Here is a 24322-nt window from a genome sequence, read left to right as displayed (position 1 = left end):
GTAGTGCGATGAATCATTGAATACAGTGTCGATCACCTCCCCAAACTCAGTATGGATTACTTCGAATCCTCTGCTGTATAGTGATAATGAACCGTTTGACCGCAACACTGTCACAACATTCAGTGAAAGGTTAGTACTATCATTGTTTGCCTTCTCTTCTAGGTGCCCAGTGTAAACTAGTTTGCATTTCATGGTCCTCAGACTCTATCAAAAGAACTTCGCTACAAATGGATGGGATTTTTTGTGTGATTCTTGTTGTAAACTTAGAAGTAATGGCATTTGTATGATATCCTCAAGTAATCTGGGATGATGACCGTTATCAGTTGTCAGCTAACATCTGTTTTTAACCTGGCTTATTTTGCTATTGCATTGTGTGTAATTTTACAATGGGTTTCTTTTACACAAAATCAAAACATGCTTAATACTACAATGCTTTACGTAGAAAAGATTAGCTCGAATGACACTACAAGAAGCTCATCTATATTGTATTATACTTGCCACAGGGTTACGTCAATCACTGTTGAAGATGTTCATAGAGAAGAAAACAAAACTGATCCTGGGAAGCACATATTGTTTGCAGGCACAGGTATGCTAGCAATGATCGCAATTACCTATCATCAGCCAGACGGCATCACATTGGCTTTAGTTTTAGAAGTGTTTAGCATCTTAGAAAGGCAAATCTTACAGCTAGGGATAGTTGAAGGTTTTTCTGGAAGAAAAATAATTTTGATACATGAATTGTTTCGAAAATGCTCTTGTAGCTTTTGAGAATTTTACCTATGTCTAGATATGTGTTATCATGCTCCGAAATCATACTTCTTGTGTTAGGGATTTGCCTCTACGAGGAAACGAATAGGTAGTACTTCTTAAAGGCAATCGACAGATACTAAAGGGACTTAAGCCTTTATTAAAACAAGAATTGACCAATCAGTGAGTGTGTTTCCACTCAAATGCTCATTGATTGGCTAATATTGATGGACAGGTGACTTAAGCCACTTTTATATCTGTCGATTGCCTTAGAGGTGACTTGGCAAGGACATCGCTGCTTACTCGGTGCAGTCTTTTCTTTATAACTGTTAAGAATTCTTGATTTTATAACCATATTTCTCTTGCCTTTTATTATGATATGATTCAAGAAACATTTTTATTACAAATAAATGTCAATCTCTTGTAGATAGTGGGAAAATCTTCAAAGTTGTTATGAACATTACAAATGTCGGTAAACCAGTGGTTCTTGAGGAAATCCAAGCTGTTGATGTGAGTGCTTTTTCTTCAAAAGGTTATAAAAAATCCAGTTCATCGAATTTTAAAGTAAAAACCAGCGTCCGGAATTCTCTCGAGAGCAAGGAAACTTTGCTAAAGCTTGATTGTTAAAATTTTGCCTAAAAATCGAATGTTAATGAAGGGAAACATTATGCATTTGAATTATCATCCTTTCATGTATTTTTATATTTCAGCCTTTCTACATGAATCATATATCATATTGCACCCTTATATTTTTGCAGATGATATTTCACCTGTGGTAACATTCATCAGAATTAGGTTTTTTCTGTATTGTTTCTTAAGACATTACATCAGGAACATGGTGGTTTAACTGTAAACAAGTGGATGATCCCAATCTCTAACGTCCTTTTCAGCATGACTGCATATTCATTTTCTCTTTCCTCCTTACAATTCTGATTACCGGGCTAAAAATGACTGTGCAACATGTGCTGGTTAATTCTTTTAACGACAACAATAGAGCTGTAATCAGGGGGGGGGGGGTGGAGAAAACAACTCGGCAACCTGTTTCGTTGTGTAGGTGCTTCAGCTATATGACTTTGATCTTAATATGGTTATTAAAAACAGTTTTTCAATCATATTTTCTGATCCTGTGCATTTTCAATTTTTCTTTTAGGGAAGAGGAGCCATAACGTCCTTACATTTGACTGAGGTGATTAATTTTGTGCTTTGTCCCTTTTAAGTACCGTACTTTGATTTTGAATTTTAGACTTACACGAACAAGGTTGTGTTTTTCATTGTCCAGGTTTTGTATTTTTCATCAGACCAAAATTTGAAATGTATCTTCCTTTACCCACCCCCTTTTCACGAGCCAAATAAACTGTTGAATGTGAGCCGTGAGTTCTTTCAATGTTTTGTTGCTTTGCAGCTGTCCCAATTCCTCAAATTTATCCTTTCTATATAGAAATACGTCATCGCATCTGGAAAGGACATCAACTTGATCAGAGTCGATAAAGAGAGATGTGAATCGAAATACCTCATGTGCAGGTAAAGACAGTATTTTCTGTTTTTCTCTCTAAACATAGCAACTTTATTAAAACTACTTTTTGAAAATATTCATGCACTAGTGCAGGTTTAGTCTTTTTTAACCCCTCTAATTTTATAATTTTAAAATATTAAGTAATTTTAAAAAAAATTAAATCAGAAATCAGTTTCCTACAACGCCCTTTCACTTTTTGTCTCTTCAAAACACTCAATGTACTTTCTAATATGACTTCGTACGTCGTCATTTTTGCGTTTCTTCTGATTGACAGAATTGTAAATGTTACAATTTTCTTGCGACAGGGATTGTTTGAAAGCCAGGGACCCATTTTGTGCCTGGAGCATCAGCCAAAAGAAGTGCACGCGTACTGCCGACCTAGCACCTTCGTAAGTAGAACTATGACTGGCGTATCTGACTGGTTCTAATTCATCTAAGTTCGATTACCACATGCTCCAATGCATTGGGAAGCCCACTAGACAGCTGCCATAAAATCGATCTAGTTACCTTAGTTAGGCCTAATTTATGACAGGAATTCGTTGTTGGGTGTCGTATTCGTAGGCATAGACTGTTTTGATTGTAATCTAAGCTGTTATTTTTCAATTTTCTTCTTTCAGCGATCGAATACAGGACGTGGAGAGAGGCAGCGATAAGAAGTGTCCTCCAGGTTTGTTTATGTCTGTAATATGTGAATTGGATTCGAATAATCACATTTTAATCATATTTTTTTATCCTTCCTAACCTACTAACCTCAAGGAACAGAAAACGTTCGTCCAGTAGAATTATATGTACATCTAGCGTTGGTTTTAAGAGCTATTCTCGATTAAAGGGATTTCCCGTTGAAAGCCAAACGAACTTATAAATACCGCGGTTTGTTTAGATTTAAACTGCCCTGGTAAGAGCGAATTCCTTTCTGTAATCTTTAAATGATCAACCGTATAGAGCGCAGAATTTCCTTACTATTTTTTCGGTCGGCTTCGGTCCAGTTCGATCCTTAATTTTACACTAATAAGTTATGCCATTTTTCGCCATGATAACATCAGATATCAGCCATTTCAGTTTTGTCATGATCTCATTTCTGTTTTTTCTTATTCATTATCATAAAATCGATTCTATCGGCGTGCTCTGCTGAGAACCCGTATATGACTCATCTCATTTTTGTTGCCTAGTCGATGTGAATATATCATGCTCCCTTACCATTGTCGATAACATCCCTGGCGCTTGGACAGCTTTGCAATGCACTGGTCATGGTAAGATTGCTCCGAAAGTTCTAGCATGGAAGAAAGACCAGGCGCGCCTTCACGTAGACCAAAGCATTTATGAAATCAGGCAGATTAATACATCGTCTCAGCAGTTGATTATTAAGGGTTACACAGCGAAAGAGCTTGGTACATACGGCTGCGTTGTTGGGCTAGAGAAGAACAAATCAGAGTGTTCTATACCGATTAAAGGTTTGTTGATAAGCGTCTCCCACCATTTACGCCTTCCCAATTAGCATTCACGTCCCGTACATCATTCTTTGAATACTCACCTCAAGTGGCAACCTAACTATTTGGATTGAAAATGCTAATTTTGTACTGTGTGGTGGCAGTTTTTATCGTAAACGTAATGGTGGCAACGTCTTGTCTTGCACGTAGTGTCATTTTCATGGGCCATTAACGTGTGCATCTCCTGCCCTTTTTTCGCATTGCGTTCTTTTTCTTATGGAACAGCAGCTAAGACTGCTCAATGAAACATATGCTTTTTATATGCACCAATGTTGCAGCAAGTCCCGTTATAGATAATTCACGTAAGGAAATTGCTACTATTTAAGGATAATTACTAACAAATCTGCACATGTAGTCTGTAGTAATAGTTATGAAAGTCTTGGTAGTCTGTTGTTTTATTCAAACTTAACGTTCAAAGCGTAAGTTGGGATGTCATTGTACCAAATGTCTGTACCATATCAAGTTTGTATGTGATCACTGTACCCGTCATTCTGTCTGTGCCAGCTTCATCTGTCCACGCATCCACCCATCCGCCATCAACTACCACATCTTTTTTTAACCATATTATTTAAAATCTTTCCTGCATAATCTGAAGCTAAAGATGAAAAAAGCTGTCTCTTAATCTGTTTCAGTATAATAGCTAACTCAGCAACTAAAATTAACCGGTAAAATGAAAGAAAATTATGTTTCATTTACAGTTTAGATTTTTATAACCCAGCGTCGTCGGCTTAATAGCGGTTTTTAACCAACAATAGATAAATTTTTCACTTTGCGTTCGTCTTTGACTCTTGTCCGTGAGAGAAGTTTTTCAACTGACTCTACCGTAGACCTCTCTAATGACAGCACACGAATTGGAAAGTGCTTTTGGTTAAACACTATGGTTCTTGCAGGCAATACTTCATAAAACCACAAATACATTCTAAACGAAAATCGGCTCACAGTAGTATTTTTCAATCCTTGTTAACTCGTGTTTAATTATGTATTCGCAGTTGTACTTTACATTAACATCCATAATATTCATTTATAACTGCTACGGTTATCAATGTTATAAGAAATTGCACGATCAGCGTTGCGCACAAAAATCATTCAAAGCTCTCAAATTTTAATCTTCCGATCACTGAGATCAAATCAATGGTGGTGATGTTGTTGTTGTTCAAGTTGGGGAGAAATCAGACTTCATTAAATATTTGCACAGCTTTCTTTTCCCAGCCGCCATGTGGATTTCCATACAACCAACTTGCGATTGAGGTTCAAAGAAATCACGATTTTTCCCATCAACTCAGTTTGTGAATAGATACAAACAATTTTGTCTCAATTAATCAACGATTTCTGGAAATGCATTTTTCAAGCGTTTTGAGATACTTAAATACAAACCGTTAACCCTTAAGATAAAAGAATCAAACTGCTTGAGGTTTTTATCGATAGAACATATGTAGGGGCCAATAATAAATGTATAATTATAATACAATTAGTCTCAATGAATTACATTTTTATTAAGCTGCCAAAGATCACGTTTTAAAGATGGTTCGTTCCTTTTAAAGTTATTTCTTGTTGATATATCTTTATACAAGTATGGAGGGATAATGTTTATTCAATAAATGTTTTTATCTAATGTTTATAAATTGATAATATAGTTTAAAATGATAACCGTTATTAAATCAATGATGTCTCACCTTAACCCAATCATAAAATTTGCTTCATAATCACGTGTTCAGTAGCTTAAAAATTTTACAAATTGATGATAGCATTTGAAATTATTTATATATTAAGGAATATTTTAAATGCTGCAAATAAAATAGTTAACTTTAACTTAAAGTCTCTGAATAGGTTTATCTTAACAAAATGTATATAATTGTAATATTTACTTATAATATCTCTTAACGCTATTTGTTGTAAACACCCATTTCCATGCCATTCGTCCCCCCTCTGGTAATTCATCGCACACGATCATGCCTGTGTCCAAAATGATGGCCTTTGTTGTGCCAATTTTGCTACAGTTTGTACCTCATGAAGGGCTTTAAGTCAATTGAATCTTATGTTGCTGTATTGCTCCTTCACAGGGGAGAAAGCTGAGGCTAAGTGTGTATCAAACTCAACCAATTGTAGCTGTGCGGTAACAGGTTACCCTTTACCTTCGATGAGAAAACTCATCAATGGCAATCAAACGGTGAAGATAAGCCAGTATGGTCCAATTATAATTGACCCAGGAGTTACCCTTTTTGCATTCAATGCTTTTGGCGATGACGTTTTTACATGTCCAGTTGTTACGTTACCAACCATGATAACGACAACTACAACAACCTCACCATCTACTACAAAAACAAGCACAACAACAACAACAACAACATCGCCAACCACTCTTTCGACAACTAAGACAGCGACTTTTAGCAAGTCCACTCGTGCAAATACGTCATTGGCAGGTTAGCATTGCATTAACGAGCACAATGCAAAAAACTAACAAAGAAGAACAAGAATTTTTAATTTAGGATAATTTAGGAAGTCCCTCGCTCTTTGCAAAAATCAGTGTTTTCAACATGAGTTTTCATTGCCTCGAACACCCCAACACTCCTTAAAATTATTGACTTGATCTCAGTTAAAAAATGAGAGCTTACGTTCGTAATTTTTTTTCCATATATCCATTTAAATTATTGAAGCAAGAATTTCTTCATTTTTAAAAAAATGCAATTTTTTCCATGTTCTTGGTATTTGTCAAAGCTAAACTGGGCCACTGCACACTGTTTGATTATTTTCTGTCTTTTGGTGCGATTTTTTGTTGTATTTATATCATAATTATTTAATAAACCTGTTTATTTAGTTTTGTATTTATTCACTGTTTATTCTAAGTTATTGATATTGAGTTCGGAAATAGCTTTTTTATTTGGAATTAATGAACCTGAAGTCAGAGATAAATCCACTTTCAAACAACTTGCTCTTAACTGCATCCATCTTCATAATTTAAACATAACTGTTCTGCAAGAATTTTACAGTTTCATACAATGTTACAATGACTAACGATATTTCCTCATTTATTTTGTTTGTTGACCTTAGCAATTAACCTGCTGAATCTAATTTACAGAATTGAAAACTTTAATGTACTTGAATCCCAGCAATTATAATACTTCTTCTTCTGTATTTAAATCGTTGCTAAAACGCACCTATGTAAATTTGTATACTTTAATCTTTATGAAGTAATAATGAAGTATAATGATTTTTATAATACCGAAAATGCACTAGTAACTTGGGAAGAGCACATTAATATCAAAAGAAAATGTGGTAAACCTGTAAAATTTATGACCAGTTATTTTGATGTTTCATCCCACATGCCACTACCTCTCATTTTTGAATAATCAGCTTGATGTTATTCGAGGAGTGAAACTTTTTTTACACTGTTTTTCAAAGGGCAAAGGTCGAGGTAGTCCCCTGTGTTATAATCTGTGCTTTGTTGGTTTTTTGCATAGTGCTCTTTCCCCCAGTTCTTATGTGAATAGTAAAAACTATCCTGCATGTGAGTTTGTGAATTGTCGCCATGTTGTACTGATTATTTTTAAAAATCAAATAAGTGTTTCTATGTTTTCCTGTTTATTGCCTGTTCTTATGTTGATTTACATTAATTTTAGAAATCCAACTACAAATCTTTAAAATCAGTAAAAAATTATGGAGTCTTTCATAAGTTTTGGACTCGCTCATTTTGATAGTTTCACTGGCGGCACGCTTTGAGCTGCTTTCAGAATCTCGCCGGAGAAGCTGAATAAATTCTTTTTCTTAATTTTCATTCTCTAATGCTTATGTTGTAGAACTATGTTACAGGTGATTTTCTTGCTCTTATAGTTACCACGACGAAACCAACGACTTTGCCTACGACGATAAAAACAAATAAGACTCCAACGACAAGGCGGAAAACTGTGACTAAGGAGGAGCGGACAATGACAACAGCAAAGACGACAACCGGACGGCAGTCGTCAACGCAGGCGAAACCTGCAACTCCGGGTATTTGGTTTTTTGTTTTCGTTGTAAAAATAACGGTTCTTTAAAAGTTAACGCCGCATATTGAGGAAGCTGTTTTTCTTTTATAAAACCATTAAATGGAACTATGAAGTTTTTTAACTGAAGTTACGTTGTTACGTTAAATGGGTCAATAAGTTAAATTCACAGTTTTTCAAATAAAATCTGATTGAGCAATTTTAATTTTGCATTTGAATCTCGCCTTTGATATTGCTGTGATGCTGTTAGTGTGTTGAAAAAATACACTACTACGATTATTAGTTTTAAAAGCTGGTCATTTTGTGTAATTGAGAGTGTAAAAGTAGTTCGTCTTTTGAGATATTTATTTAAGAATTTCGCTTATAAACTTCCATGTAATGTAAATATTGTTAAAAGCAGTACCTCTAGAGTACATTAGCTCTTATGACTTACTTTATGTTTTCTTAATTCGGCACTTATAGCATTTAGAAAATTAATGTTGTGCTGTTTATCAATAAAATCGTTTTTGTAAGATCGATTTCAAAATATTTTATTTCTTCCCAACGCTAAGTTGTTCTTCATTTTTAAACAGTTATTTTGTTTACAGGTCGAAGAGGAGCTACCAGAGCAGACAACAGCAACAAATACCTCGCACCATTTTTGGTGTTTCTATGCCTATTCCTCATCTTATTGTTTGCAAATTTACTTTTTTTCTGTCGGCATATAACCAAACGGAGAGAACGTGATACAGATGAAGAAGATGAGTTTGATGGCAAAAAAGGTACATTAAATATAAGTATGGAAAATGACAGTAAAAAGCCACACAGTGCCTTTTATAAACCGAGCAGGTTAAAAAAGACAGACAGTACCAAACCGCTTATGAAAAAAGAACGCAGCAAGCCAAGTAACGGCTCTACACCAAATCATACAGACACTACAAAACTTGCCACAGAAATGGATGAAAGGGGATCCAGTGAAAGTGGTAGATACATTACTCACATCAAGACGTAATGACCGGCAAGTGACGTCATCTAAAGACGGGAATGAGCAGAAACGACCAGTCACATTCCCTGTGCCCAGGACATGTCATGCATTTCAGTTTGTGCATTGCATATCTTCTAATGCCTTGCACCTATGGCAGGCTGTAGACACCTGTTATCTGGCGCTTTTTTGACTGCAACGTGTGGCGAGTTGTGACTCCATCCACTGGTATGTTGTTCACTACAGCACCTGGCACATTGTTGACTGCAACAGCTGATATGTGGGTGACTGCAACTGCTGGTACATTATAAACTGCATCCTTTGCTACATCGTTTACTGCAGACATAGGGGTTGCTAATACTGGATTAATAAATCTCAACTGTCGCTTTATGACCTTGATACCCTCAATACTGGCACCTACCGATTGATAGTTGATGACCGCCATTTTGCAGATGTGCTGACTTTTGAGTGGAACACTGAATGCAAAGACGCTTTTGACTGTGTTTGCAGCCAACTTTAATCTTAACAGTGCTCTCCATAATTTGTTGAAATTATTCAAAAATACTTTTAACAATGTTGTAAAATATGTACCAAAGTAACGAAGCTTGGATGCTAGAAGCAAATATGCAAGGTTGTAAAGTTGAAGAAGCCTCCTTGCGAAACCCCAGTTAATATGAGTAGTCATTGATTCCCAGGACACAACTATTCTCTAAACTACATTTTCATTTACAATTTAGGGATTTAATTTGACAAAGATGTTTATACATATGCCAACTATTCAACTTTTACAGTAAACCTACACGCATAGTTTTAAAATGGTGGGATTTTTGTCATCAACTCTCCTTAAGGATACGCCAGATTCAGAACCCCCATTTGAATTTATAATGTCATGTTGCCAAACTGCATATCAACATGGGGGATAGTCGATTTAGATAAAACTGGGGTTTGCAAAGAGGCGTTGAAATTAATTGCTGGTTTCATACTGTGAAAGTTGACAATCGCCAGAATGATCGATCTTTATTTTATTGATGTTGTAAATATGTAAATAGAGGAATTTTCAGTACATTGCGTGCTGCTTGGACGATATTTTTTAATTTACGTTATTATTTGTCAGAGTTCGCCAATATGGGACTTGATGCTAATTTGAACTTCTTTTCATAGCTTGACACCACACAATTATTACCCGTTTTAGGAGCTCAGGTGTTGTGGAATGCTAACTCGAAGGTGCATTTTCCTTCGTTTCTGGAGAATAAACACCATGATGATAAAAAAGTATCTGAAACAATTCTACCATCTTGGTAATTTTGGATCTAGATGAAATGTTACCTAATATTCACTGGTGATTGTGATTTCGGAAGTACTTCCCACATGAAAGAATCAACATGAATTATGAGTCTAATGGACAACATATGCCCTAGCTGTGCGTTGTTTGATTCCGATCTACCCGTTTCCCAGTGCCCAAGTCCGGAATATTTAGAAGGGTGTACTGCAATGACTTTTTAATTGCCAGCTGCTAGAACGTTGTCAAGTAAGGCATTTACTAAGAAGCGGAGCCAGTAATGAGATCCACTCATTTTTGCAAAGCAGATGTGCACTTGCCCTTTGAATGTACCCCCGTATTTTCCACTGTTCAGTGACCCACCAGCTCTTTGAGAATGTACCCTTCACAATAAGATTATTATCGTTCCTTTTTCTGCATCTTGTAAACACATTGAAGTTGTATTTTGTTCAGTGTTTACTTCTCGATTCCTCGTCAGTAAAATCTGCCCTGTTTTGCTGTTTGTGATGATGAGTAAATTTTGGTCCCACTGTAATGCAACACGTTTGGAATACTAAAAGTTCTCGAGATGTATAAAGATTGTGTTCAGCCCGGCAGCAAATATCTGCAAGATTGGACCGATTAACTCAGTCTAAATCTCAGCGGACCTAAACATAGCTATAAATGTTTTATTCAGTTTTGAAGATTTAAGATCATGACTAAGTATGATATACCCATTCAGTAAATCTGGTCATTTTCTGTGTACTTGCCATGTTTCGGTCGTTTGAATCATATCAAAGTCCGCGTAGATCAAGGTATGGCCTAGACAGATGGCATTTACAAGGTATTGCCGAACTGTATCATTTTTTCGATACCCCCAATCTCATTCATCATTGGTTCTTCGAATGTCAACATTTAGCTAAAAAGTCTTCTCGAAAAGTGTTTGCATTGCTTTGGGCATTCCTATTTGATCTAATAGTGTTTTTATTTAAAGAGGTGGAAATAAATCAGAGAAATGAAAATCAATTGACTTCATCACTTTCGTGTTTGTATTTGAGTTTTCCCTGTGTATGTGTCTCTGTGTGTATGTACTACAAACTATTCTGAATATTCTTCTATCTTGTGAAAACTCAGGGAGAAACCTGCTCCTTAAGACTCTTGAAGACCCATGAACTTAAGACTTAAGCCTTCTTTGGGGTGAAATTATTCTAGTTTATTCGTGTTACCCGAACAGCTAACCAAACAATGCCCTTTTATGTCTATATATATTTCAGTCAAACTGACTTGGTTATTACAAGGTATACAAAATGATATCATTATCATTATTTATACTTGGATATGATAGCACTGCTCTTCACTCTTCGATCATCACCATACTGGCTCTGCCACTACAGAGTTTGCAGCATTCGAACCACTCTCCACACTACCACATTCCCTTTATAGCGGACTCACACCGTCACCTTTTCTTCATACTGGATTCACACTGCCACATTTCCTTTATAGCGGACTCGCACCATCACTCTTTTTTTTACCGAACTCACACCATCACTTTCTTTTTATACCGAACTTGTACCGCAACATTCTCTTCATGACGGACTCACTCCGTCACTTAATAAGGGACTCACAAAGAGATATGACACGGTTTTTCTCTCCGTCTACTTGATCAACCGCTCCCCATTTCTATGCACCTTCTACCCAACAATTAATCTCCTGTCTCAGTTCAGTTCAGTTCAGTTCAGTTTTTTTATATTTTAAAATTCCTCAACTTACAATAACTTATTACTCTACATTAAAATTAATCACATACAATTTTAATACATTACATAAAAATCCTTAATAACAATAAATAACGATTACTAAGATGTTGTTTGTAGGGGAATTGATTTAGGAGGAGCTCTCTCAGAAGATGAACTAATCAAGGAGAGAGCACCCCCTTTTCTAAGGTGGTTTTAAATGTAGTTAATCATTTACATGAGTGACAAGACAATGAATTTTGCTTCAGAATCAAATTTGATAGTTCTTATTGATCTTCAAGCCTCAAAATCTTCAAGTTTGAAAAGATAGGAGTGGAGGGAGCAGTGAAATGTTCAAAGGCAATGGCTTTTACCATTTTTTATTTGCAGCAGATAAATAGGTTTGATATAAACATGTGTAAAGCTCCAGGCTATTATAGCATACTGGAGAAAAGAAGAGAACAGTGAATTGTATAGACAGATCAGAACATCAAGTGGAAGAAACTATCTTACCTTGAAAAACATGCCACATGTTCTAGACAATTAGTTCAGATAAATTATATCTCCAACTAAGATTTTCATCTAAAAGAACACCAAGGAATTCTACATACCTAGATTGCTGGATCAGTTCATTTCCAATTTTTATATTTACTGTTTCTGATGATGAATATTGCGGGGACTTAAATATTATGAAATTAGTTTTATTAACGTTTAGTGGCAACTTGTTTACATCTAATCATTTTTTACCTTTTTTAACTAATTATTAACTACTCTTTGCAGCATATCCAGACTTTCAGCTTCAAAGTAGATGTTGGTATCATCCGCAAATAAATAGAAGGAGAGTAAAGAAGGAGTGTCCTTGCTGTCCTTCGTCTGAACGGACTAACATTAATAGAAATCGGATAATGGTCTGGTGAAAAGTCAATGCAAAAGAAGCAATCTCTCTTTTCATTCTCGTCTACATGTTGCTGCAGTTTTGATCCCAACAATTACCGTAAAAGCTCTATCAAGCCCCCTCTCATTAAAGCCCTCTCTCTACTAGCCCCTCCTTACCAATCAAAAATTTAAAATAAGCCCCCCTCTTAAGCCCCTGATGTCAAACAAAGAAAATATGAGCCTTGAGCGGGTCAAATATACTAGATTGCTTGCGGTATGTGGGGGATCAAGTGAATGATCCTGCGCTGTGATAACGTTTCGTCCCTCGAATAGAGGCGAAACTCCAGCAAGGTTCCTGGTTCTTGTTATATTAAATATATTTAAAGATAAAAAAATACAGCGATTGTTCCATTTTATTTACATGCGAAAAGAATCCTCGATGTTGTGAAATTTACATTGAACTAACATATTCCATGAGCGAATTTATTCTGAGCGTTAAGCGTTCATCGTCGAGTCGTGTCGACTTCTCTCTCCTTTTAAATTATTTTCTTCAATGCGATGAATTGGATGTAACCAATCACGTGACATAATTGATTTCCTTCACGGTGCAATATAATAATATAATAGCGATGAATGTAAGTAAATTGTACCAAGAAACATTTTTTTATTGAATTAATAAAAAGAATCTTCCATTCATTTAATAAATTTTTTCCTGGTACAATTTACTTACATTCATTGTTGTTAAATGCGGCCCTTGTAAAGAAGATGAGGAATGATAATTAAATGGTTTTAAGAAACTTTCGAAACTGCTAGCAGAGTTTTAAAGAATTTTCATAACAAAATAAAGAAGGGAGACATTTTTTAACATTTTGACATTAAATAATAAAGGAACTCTCCTCTCCTTTAAGCTTCCTCTAGGGCTGACAGAAAAAAAATAGCCTCCGGAGCTTAATAGAGTTTTTACGGTAAATATGTTACCCTCGTAGCAAGTCTCATTCAAGGTTTGCCTTAATGTAATTAGATTAAAGACATTGTAAACATTTTGGCAAAGATTGCATACCAGCCCAAAATTCAGAATCTACAGGTTTCTAGCCTGACAACTCTCTTCTTTCACTGCTTGGGCACTGCACTTGATTCAAAACTGAGGATTCCCGGTGATTGAATTGAAACTGCAGCTTCTTATCGAGAATTGCTTTCGGTGGTTATGTAAGATAAATAAACCCTATGGTTATACCAAAATTAAAGCTAAATGCTATCTATAGAACAACTCAGTCATTCAGGTATTGTTTTCATGACGAAGTCATTCATCGCGACATGTGGCTGAATTCGTCAGTCGGGTAAAAATGAAGAATTGTTAAATTGAATTCCTGTAAAATTTCGATGAGTAGTGGGTCACTGGAGGAGTATTGTTAATTGGTAAAACGAATGACTAAGAGGATTCATTTGATGTTTTGTTCGGTTGTAGAATCTTTTGAAATATATCAATTAAAAGTTACGAAGAAGAGTTAACGGATGGGTTGGTCCACCAAGATGATGTACTTGCAGCATTAACAAAGCGCGGGTGAGTAGTGAGTTCGTATGCAGTTTTCTATGTTTATAAGTGTAAAGTTTCTGTGCAGAACTTTTATTGCAAACAGAACTAACACTTCAGAAACCCTACTTTATCCAAGCCCTTGCCAAAGATGCAGTTAGAAACCTTTTTAGACTTTCTCTTCTTTTAGATTTAACTTTGCACATGTTTTAAAGACTAACTACTCACTGAAAATTGTAATAAATAGGCTTGAAAGTTCGATATCAGAGAGAAAGTTATATATCAGAGGGATTGAGAAAGAGGATTCTCCCGTAGTTGTGCTGAGGATTAGTGAGGCCCTTAGGGTATGTCCCCATAAACAAACAAATGCAAACATTTGTAGGTTTTACAAACGCATTTTTCAAAAGATTTTAGTTAAGCTGGTCCTCTTATGTCTAAGTAATTGGCCCATTTTCGAACCAAAATGGATCAGGTATTTAAAAGAATCAAAATAGTGAGTTGACAGTAGCACAAAATAACGTGTTCAACTCGCCTCGTCTTTTGTCTGCATTACCGACGTGATTGCTTTTGCAGGTAATGAACTTGTATCCTGGCAACAATTCAATGTTAGTTTTGGTAGAATTAAAGACGTTTGATAAAACTATTTCAAAAGAATGTTTATGTTAGGAGAGCCTTTGCTTAATGATGGCTGATTCTTGAGGAGGATTGAGTTCCATAGAAAGTAATAGTTTTTTATTTCATATCATATTATTTCATATCACAACACGCTTTGTTTGACTTGCGATAACTACAGGTGCTAGAGATACAAATACGATGAGATCCAGAAAGCTTTACTTGTGCTGTGTCATAAGCAAGAGGCAAGAAATCATCGCAGAAAATTTTAGCCCATATATGTCTGTATTTTGCATCTACAATGATTGAATTCCAACGGTTTTATTATGCTGATGTTTTAAAGACTACAAATAAAAAATCAATATTTGCCTAAAGAATATCTTGAGAGAGACGAGGCAGGTCTTGCTTTATTTTCTTCATAAACCTAATTATTTAGAATGAAATTAGAAAATTCTGTCTTTGTTTAAAGTTTTATCTGCGAATAGGCTTCGAGATGCGTTCACATCTGATTCAATGATGAGTGCAGGAAGACTTATTTTTCACAACTGTAGTGATTAGCTCTTGATTTGTAAATAATGAATGATTCATGCTTGATTTTCAAATTTCTTGTAGAGTACCAACACAGTGTACCTGAATGGATGTGATGTAAATACAAAGCGATATGATGGTCGTCGACTGCATTATTTTCGCCATCCTTCTGCATTTTGTACAAACAACTCCTTGCAACATCACACGGCAATGCATGATCCGGATAAATCTAGTCGAGGAAATGAACTTTCTGCAGGATTACAAGACGTGCGAAGACGTCCACAAAAAACACTGCATTTGTCAGCAGCCTATAGATATTCTATTTACGGAAACACCGCCGTACATTTTTACTGATCCGAAGACAGGAACAGTCACCGGGCTTATTCCAGGTATCTAATGTTTTGTCAACCAACAATACAAGCATTGAAATGTCATATATGGCGAAAATTAAGGATATTCGGAAATGGCTGTATCATGGAGGTTGTCAGTGACAAGCTTTTTTTCTAAAGAGACAAAGCAGGGATAGCACCAACAACTAGTGGATTCTTTGCTTTCAAGAGGATTCTTACCTTTTCCTTGACGCTTTTGTTGATATTTATTTCCTCTATTTCAAACATATGCATTCTAAGTAGTCTTTAAAACTCATCCTCTTCTCTGAATTTTAGGAATGCTCAAACAAGCATTGGATTCTTGCTGCTTCCATTCCAACTGTACAACCATAAATTATTTGAAACCGTATACGTCGTCATTGGAGGCATTAGAAGCCGCGAAAATGGTAACACTGCTGGCCCCGTTTGCCACTTACACCGGAGCTAAAACCTCCTTAACGAATACATTTGTAGAGTTTATAAAAAGCCGCGGTGTTTCTTACATCGGCAATGAAGATAGAAGCTATACGTCTTTCCAGAGGTTCTTTGCCTCTGTTGGATCCAATTGGCCGTTGTTTGGTCTTTCGTTGCTGCTTGCCCTAGATGCTGGCATTGTGATATGGTTGCTGGTGAGTTCTATTGCACAATTTATTGCATCCATTTCTGTATGCGACAATCAGGCAGCTATTTCCCTTTCAATCTAGAGGCAGCTACCTCTTTTGTAGTTGGTATAGAATTAGAAATTAATACATTACGATAATACATGGTGCATTACTGTCGCAAATTGTTATATATGCATTTCGATCTTAGCAATGGACAATTAATCGTATTAAAAAAGTGTTTTTGGTTAAGAATCATGACTGCTTAAAGCGCTATCAAAAAGCTGTTAGAGGTCGCTGAGCCCTCTCTAAAGAATTCCAAGAGCTCTTGGTCTCTTTAATCGATTATATAATCTAAAAAAAATTCATAATGATTATTTTATCTACCAGCCTTTATACACTGCCTTGTGAGAAATTCCTTGATAGTGCTCCATGCGAACTCTCGTTGATCTTGAGGACCTATTGTCTCTTTGTTTTGTATCTTAAAGTATCCAATTCGCTGGACGAATGAAAAAACTCAGGTTTTTCAGAGCATTTAATTTTCCTTGTTATATACACCAAGAAATAAGGCTCATTAGCAGCAACTGAGTAACTATCAATCTTAAATTGGTTTAACAGTAAGTTGTCATCTATTCGTTCTTATCCTTAAAATGTCAGTTAATGGTTAAAAATGTATGCTTCAAGTTGTGCGCGAAGACAGGAAGAGCCAAAGGCAATAAATCAGTTGATATTTTCAGGACTCTTCAAGAAATCAGCAAGATTTTCCTCGGAAGTTCAAAGATGGTATCATTGAAGGCATGTGGTGGGCTTTCGTAAGCATGACAACTGTCGGGTAACTAAGAAACTTGTTGAATATATGTTTTGTTTCTAGATTATAGCAAAGTTACAAGAAGGTATTGCTTTGTTTCTGCATTTTTAAACTCTCTCACAAGCTTGGTCTGATTACGCTGCGCTTATACTGCATTTAAAATCAAGTTATTTGCCTGCAGTTCTTTCTGCACACAAAGATTTGCATTTTCATTGAAATTTCAAGAGCTACTTTGTTTTTATCGCTTTACCTGCTTCGTCAAACATTGCTTCAATTTAATTCTCGACGCACAAAGCACTGTGAACAGTGTTTTAAAATGCATACTAGTAATGAAGTGAGGGAGGTTTCTTGGTCTCTCCTGATCAATAAAGATTTACTGTGTTTAACCATTTTCTAGCTTCAAATGAGCAGAAAACCAACACAAGAAGATGTCTTAAAATAAGGGGGATGGGGAGGAGGGGGAGAGAATTGCAGATAATGCCAAGATATATGCATATGTCCTACGTTCTCTCAATACATTGCACACGTTTAAACTCTACATAGATGCTCCCCCTCCCTTTCTGTGTCCTTTTCGTCATTTTCTTTATCAACTTTTTTTCCTATATCTAACAGATATGGCGATAAAACTCCAAAAAGCCTTGTTGCTCGTTTTTTTGGCATCGTGTGGATCACAGTTGGCATTTCTCTGTGTGGAGTATTTACTGCATCTTTGACAACAGGAATGACTCAGTCTTTTATTGACGAGGACTTGTACCTCTCAGACAAAAGGGTAATCAAGTAATAAAATGATATGACTTCAGATAACATTATTTATAGTTCCCTTAGCAAAAATCAGCAAGATTACATTGAAATGTCAACAGTTTTTGCTTGATTAAAGTCGTTAACAATCTTCTAAATAGTCTACCATGCTACTAGTTATTTCGGTGAATAATTATTTAGAAATTTGAAAGAGCCAATCAAGACTACGGCAAAATAAACACAATTATTTTTTATATGCAATTATGCCATATCATAAGTTAATTTAATGGCTGGCAAATACTTTTTACTTAAAAGGGCACTCCAATTTGCTAAAAAAAGCAACACATCAGTATTTCAGCGCTCCTTGTTTATGACTGGTGTTGTTTGTCAGTTAAAAATTCCTCATCTACGTGTGAATCTCTCAACAGGTAGGCGTTTTGAATAAGACAAATTATGAGATGAATATAGCAATGAGGGAAGGAGCCAAAGTAACAGGTAACTCATTAGAAGTATTCAGTGGTCTGGTTCTAGGTTGAAGCCAGGCTAGAATTGCTGTTAAGAGATATCTTCAAGCTTTTAAAGCTTTAAATACATAGGTAATGTTGTATATCACAGTATATGCAATGCCAGGGTTTGATAGAATTTTATTGCCACATTTCTGTGTCTTTTCAAACTGGTAACACAAAGTTAAACGTAATAATTTCTAGACTTAGAGGAAATTTGATCATAAGGCAAAAGTTGAAACTTTCATTTATTTTCTTTATGGTTTTGGGATATTTAGATAGTTGAAATAACATTGAAAAATTCAAGCAAGCTTCTACTTGTAGTTGCCTTGAAAACAAAGGTGAATTAATAGGTCCAATATATTAGGTTTGATATGGAATGCGTAAAAACTCAGTTAGCGTCTCTTCAAAGCTTTTTTGCAGTTGCCGACTCTTTATTTAACATTTGTGCCGCTACTAATTAGGAATGAATCAATTCATGCAGTGGTTTTTTTCGTTTAGGTTTTTCCTCCTATATTGAATTGAAGAATGCTCTGATAAATGGGCAAATTGATGGTAATTTTCTATATAGTTATTTATTTGCATATTCATTTTCTTCTTCCAATTCTACTATTAGTAGATGAATGCAAGCATTTCAAAGCAAATAAGTTCACATAAAATCATATATTCTTTTTAAAAGATATTCTTACTGCAATATATTGTAGTTTTATGAATTTGTTTGTTCTTTTTTAAACAATAAGCCAATATTCTAAATAAACCAAAGAAGGTTTTCTGGATCTCAGTCAAGGTTTTGAGTGTAGTTCCTGGAATTCAGGAGTGGTCCTTTGTTTTGCAAGACTGTCTAGACCGAAGAGTAGTTACTTTCTCTAAGCTCTCTTTTCTTTTTCCTGGTAATCCCGTATTTAAATAATGAGTCCTTTATTGTTTGCATAATGCAGCTCTTAACTAAATGTTGCAACGTAATTTCGCCAAACCCTAATTTACAACAAATGTTAAGCAAAAATTGTTATTGTTTCTGAATTGTGTAGAATGAACTGAGTCTCGTAGACGACAGACATATCTACTTTTACGTAGTAACCTATAAAAATGATACAAAGAGAAAAAGTCATATTATAATCAAAATTGTTTCTTAGGTATACTGATGGACTCACTTATACTAAAACACTATGCAGAAGATTTAGAGAATTCTATAACCAATTTCTATTCGAGATCAAATGTACTGGAGAATTCGCCCACAAGTTATGGCATATTATTTGCTTATGACCACGTCTCGAATCACACAAATGCTATGTGGGCCTCTTTCTTGAGTGGATTTTTCGATGAGAACAGGGACAACCTCGACCTGATGTTAAAGCTAGCTGAAGAACAGCTTCCAATGTCGGTACGTTTTCAGTACTTAGCCTAGTTTTTGCTCATCACCAGTTTCACATGCCTGACCAGCTTGAGGGGGGGGGGGGTACTCCCATTAAGGCCTGACAGGGGATCCAAGCGATTTAAGAGTCTTACCAAATGGCTACAAAATGGCCCAGTTTCGATTATAACGCAATCGCTTGGAGGTTTTCTAAGTAGTTGCTATCTCTTGGGTACTTTTAATTAACTGTTTAGTTTATGTCTTACAATCGACTTTTTCAGGTAGAAAGTCAAAATGAAACCTAAACCCTTCTGCCGTTATTGATTGGATCCAATATACGATTGTTGCTTGAATTCATTAATTCTTATTTCAGCTGCATACTGCACATGATCATATCAATTCCTCACCTAAATCCCTTTTCAACGACCCAGTAGTGTACACGAGGCTTTTTCAATATGTTGGACTTGCAACACTGGGTTTGTTGATTTTCGGATTTGCCTACGACAGATTATGGCTTGCAGCCAGGTTTTATAAAGCCTCAAGACAAGAGAAATGGATGAACAAGATAGGTTTGTAGCTGCTTATAAATTCTTTATGCTATGATAGGAATGGAGACTTCTGTTTTGGATAGTATTTTGCAAAAAGCAAAACATTTGAAGCTCGCTTTTCTATGTATTTTAACTTTGGTAACATGAAATGCAAGCAGCTGATTTACATATTCTACTATCAATCCTACTTTCCCTATAAATGGAGCAAAGTATTTGTGACACTTCCTAAAGTTTCGTCCTGTTTTTTGTGACTTTATCGATGCAAAAAATTTATATATTTAGAATGTTATCAATGAATCATAAGTTACAAAATCGTCCTGTGTAGGTTCCCTGTAATACCTTCCATTAAAGCCCGAGTTTTCCTAGTTTAACATTGTTGAGTTCACTGAAATAGATTATAATATGCGTAGTTGGCAGTGTAATAAATTCAGGCCTATCTTTGCTTCAAATTGTAGAAGAGGAGCCAAGGCAAAGTCCACGTCACCGCCAGAGTCAGGCCCAGATGCTTGACAATACAACGATATCACGACTGCAAAATAGATTCAAAGTCGTCATGAAAGAAATTGAAATAGAAGATGGCGAAAAGGATTACTCACAAATAACAGATAAAATCAACCAAATGGTCTTTGAGTCAGGCAACTTCTCAAACCCTCCGAAAAACGTTTTGATCGAGATGGAAGAAATAAAAGCGCCTGAAAACGACGCGTTCTCAATAGAAGAGAAGAAATGTGATTTAACAGTAGTGGAAAATTAACATAGTTGAAAGTAAAGCATACAGAGGAACTTTGACACAGAAGCTTTGCGATGTCACTGATCCAAATTGATGATCGAACAATGTATGCAAAACATAAATGCCGAAGAAAGACTTTTTTCTCATTCATTCGGTTTTCAAACAAAAAGCCTCCCTTTTATGATTTTTGTCACAATTGGATTTTTGATAACATTGTCACTGCAGTCAGAATGAATATCTGAAATGTGAGAATATTATTGTGAAAGAATTATGAAAGTATACCTGGATCGTCGATAAAAGTCTGATGTGATAAAAATCGACATTTAAATGAAAGATATACTGTTTGCTTCGAGGACTAACCATGTTTAAATGAAAGACTATCATGTACTTGACTGTGCCATGTTTCAAGACGACCTCGTCTCATACTTAGCTAAAAGATAAATATTGAAGTACCTGCATATCCAAAGTCACTTGTATAGTCTTAGAAATGCAACTCATGATGCTGTCAATCATGGTTCTCATATTGAGCTTTTGATAGTTGCAGTTCTCATTCATTTTTCGCAATGATCACGTGTATTTTGAGGGAATTATTCGTACTTTTTAATGCGTCATATTTAATGATGTCAAGTCGCGGATTTCTTAAAACTTTTTATTACAAAATACCTTGGCCTACCTGACTTCAACTCATCTTTTTCCACTGCAAACTATAGTAATGTTAAATGTTAAAAAGACATAATTTCTCAAATTCCTTTCCTTAACGTTGTCAAAAAACACCAAGTTTTAGAATACAGCCTAAATGGAGATTGCAATTTGGTTCTATATACGTGACGCTAGCTTGGAGTCACACGATATGACTTATATCTTAATAATTATGTTTCATTAATAAATCTATTGGCAAAATTTTATTATCATGCTGACAAAATTGCTTAATATTATTTCACTGTTACTAAGCACTTTCACTGTTACTGTTACTGTTGCTATTATTAAGCAAATTACTTTTTCGTAATTTCTATACATATGTTAAAGCTTACGTTTAAACTTGCGTTACTGTTTTGTTTATTACCGTTTGCTTACCAGAAGGACCGCGAGAAGAACTTTAAAGAAAACATCATAAAGTAAGTGTTATATTTACTGTAGGTTTAATGGTCAATATTGATTTCCACAAGCTAGCTCAGCACTGAAGTTTGTAGCCCTGTATTTAGCTACATTATTTGTTAATTTGTTTTAGATCAAATAAAGTTACAAAAAAGATCATTCAACTTGGTGGTTTCATTCTAGAGCCTGTTCTGTTTAATATGATGCAAATTATATAAAAATAACAGTCAACATGTTTCTTAGGCCAAAATTGCTTAGCTTTGTATACGACTGCATTAATAGGATCTCTTCTTCTTGCTTTCACTCCTTCTTTCAATTAGTGGAATCTTTGCATCATTATGGTACACTTCAAGTCACTAAAAATGATATTTTCCTGACACAAAAAATACCTTGCAATATGGCTTTCGGTCAGTACGCTGCTGTGCAATTTCTGGAATGACATTCCTTTGGATTTAAAAATGTCACTATCTCGTGTTGTGTTTCTTCGAAATCTCAAATCCTTTCTCTTTGATTTTAGTTACTAGAACTCACCGGAGATAAGTTTCTCAGTCATAATTTCAAGATAGAATTCTAATGCAAGTGAGACACCTTTAAATAGGGTGTATTCTCTCCTCGATTAGAATAACTACTGAGAAAGTTCCCTCCTTTGAGAAATTATCTTCATTTAATTTATCCATTCAATTGTGTTATTCAAATTTTCTGTAATGTTGCCTAATATTTTTGCAGTTTAATCGTTTGGGCGTATTTTGTAGTTATTCTACGATAATTGTATGTATAATGAATTTTAAAACATAAATGACCCGAGCTGAACTGAAACTGAGCTGAACTGAACTTAGCTATGTAAGAAATAGTGGCAATCAATCATAGACAGTGGAAGCATTTGTAGGAGAAGTCGTGTAGCTAGTAAAGGGGCATTTCTAAGCTACAAATAGATAACCAACCTCTGTTTTTGAAAAATTTCGGGTAAATGCTCCCTGTCTTCCCGGTTCCTACGTCTATTGCCGAAGAGGGCGGAAAAGTCTTGTTTTGAAAATTTCAACTTCATATATTGGGTTATTTTTGTATTTTTGTTCTTTTCTTAAATAACTTCACCAGGATATTGGGCTCTATAAGTATTTATGTGAATGATTAAGAACGGCTTGGATATAATCTACTCAAAACAAATACTCTCGACGTATAAAGTCAAATTAATTTTACTTACTCGGAAATGAAATTCAAATGCAATATAAAGGGCATAAGCTCCCTCAGAAAAACTGCCATATACATCAGAAGGTCAGCCATGAGGCTACGTTCCCACATCATCGAGAGCGAGTTGGGCCGTTAGTGCATCGTCGCAAATCGCTCAATCTACCATGAATCACTAAGAGGGGTTACTAAGGGAAGTTGCACAATAACACCGAACTATGACTGATAATTGGAAGGGAATGGACAGTAAAAGCCTCTTTTCCCCACTTATAGCCGATGCACCAGCCCTACCTAATAGCATAAAAAAACGCTAATAGTATTAAAGATGCCTAAAGGTATGAAGAAACTCAACACGCAAAGCTATATCGAAAAGGCATTTTGGATACAGAAACAAAATGAGGGAGGGAGGGGTTTTTGGGGGGTATTAAATATCGTGTTTCCGCAAGAAATTTTCCCTATTACCGCGATTACGCAAAACTATTTGGATATTATTGTAATACCGAGTTTTCAAAATGAAAATTACCGTATACATTGCAGTTAGAATTTTAATCAATCTCATTTTAGTTTCGAGTAATTTCTGGGAAAATCGTCAAGATTTAGGCATGTAGATATGCCCACCTATCAGCGGAAAGTTGCTTATCGAAATTCTTTAATTTTCCTAGGGGACGTAGCTGCTCGTAACGCTATTGATAAAACTATTTGGCATAATGATAGCAGTATGATAGAGCTGGACATACTTATCTAGGGGGCGCTAAAAATCGGTGTCTTGCAGCTAATTGTGAGCCACCACGCTACTGCTTTACACTCTACTAGTTTGCAAAGTAATAGCTAGTTTGGCCTCTATAACTAAAATCTGGCCCCCGGCTAGCCCCCCCAGATTTTAAAGACTAGATTCGCCAAATCATCAAAACTAAGCGGGCCAATTCAAAGGTATACAGTAGCATTGGGTGCTTATTCGAAGGGTTGGGGCTTATTGACAATTTGTAGCTCTAGAGAGGGGGCTTATTCAAAGGGGGCCTTTTTCCCAGAGGTGGCGCCAGAAATCTTCCGAAAGAGGGGTTTGAGCTTCCGACAAGGGAGCTAAAACGACTAAAATATGCAATTTTTGTACGTTACTTTGTCAAATTTGCTCCGACAACAACCAAAAATTTCCTCCGATAGGGGGGCTAGA

At 35.7% G+C, this 24322-nt stretch overlaps 2 protein-coding genes across 14 annotated transcripts in view; both read left to right on the top strand.

Moving 5' to 3' along the window:
- LOC135687790 (semaphorin-1A) overlaps positions 1-9769 on the top strand; it is a 53685-nt gene extending 43916 nt beyond the window's left edge. For 9 of the 11 annotated variants that reach the window (XM_065204450.2, XM_065204444.2, XM_065204451.2 and 6 more), the window contains 11 exons: positions 5-129; positions 504-586; positions 1175-1257; positions 1898-1933; positions 2186-2268; positions 2566-2649; positions 2878-2927; positions 3430-3711; positions 5808-6167; positions 7576-7734; positions 8315-9769. In XM_065204450.2, the coding sequence (XP_065060522.2) occupies positions 5-129; positions 504-586; positions 1175-1257; positions 1898-1933; positions 2186-2268; positions 2566-2649; positions 2878-2927; positions 3430-3711; positions 5808-6167; positions 7576-7734; positions 8315-8718 (1749 nt within the window). In that variant the 3' untranslated portion in view covers positions 8719-9769. The remainder of the gene's footprint in view (positions 1-4; positions 130-503; positions 587-1174; positions 1258-1897; positions 1934-2185; positions 2269-2565; positions 2650-2877; positions 2928-3429; positions 3712-5807; positions 6168-7575; positions 7735-8314) is intronic. The other 2 variants (XM_065204453.2, XM_065204454.2) reach the window with 2 other exon arrangements.
- A 140-nt stretch (positions 9770-9909) lies between these two features.
- LOC135687428 (uncharacterized) lies at positions 9910-24105 on the top strand. Of its 3 annotated transcripts, none has more exons than XM_065203981.2 (10): positions 9910-14116; positions 15311-15615; positions 15892-16223; positions 16931-17025; positions 17614-17770; positions 18168-18234; positions 18744-18797; positions 19376-19623; positions 19967-20162; positions 20597-24104. In XM_065203981.2, exons 2-10 carry the CDS (start codon positions 15360-15362, stop codon positions 20893-20895), a joined length of 1704 nt encoding a protein of 567 aa, XP_065060053.2. In that variant the 5' UTR covers positions 9910-14116; positions 15311-15359; the 3' UTR covers positions 20896-24104. The 3 variants fall into 3 exon arrangements, with proteins under 3 accessions (XP_065060053.2, XP_065060056.2, XP_065060054.2); XM_065203984.2 differs by lacking the exon at positions 9910-14116 and adding an exon at positions 14123-14807 and having other exon boundaries at positions 20597-24105; XM_065203982.2 differs by lacking the exon at positions 9910-14116 and adding an exon at positions 14814-15093 and having other exon boundaries at positions 20597-24105.
- The last annotated feature ends 217 nt before the right edge of the window (positions 24106-24322 follow it).

This window comes from Rhopilema esculentum, chromosome 20 (genome assembly GCF_057945365.1).
Source record: "Rhopilema esculentum isolate cy_ngs chromosome 20, ASM5794536v1, whole genome shotgun sequence".
Taxonomy (NCBI): Eukaryota; Metazoa; Cnidaria; class Scyphozoa; order Rhizostomeae; family Rhizostomatidae; genus Rhopilema; species Rhopilema esculentum.
Note: the sequence above shows the minus strand (reverse complement) of the source record. Positions and strands in the feature narration are given on the sequence as shown.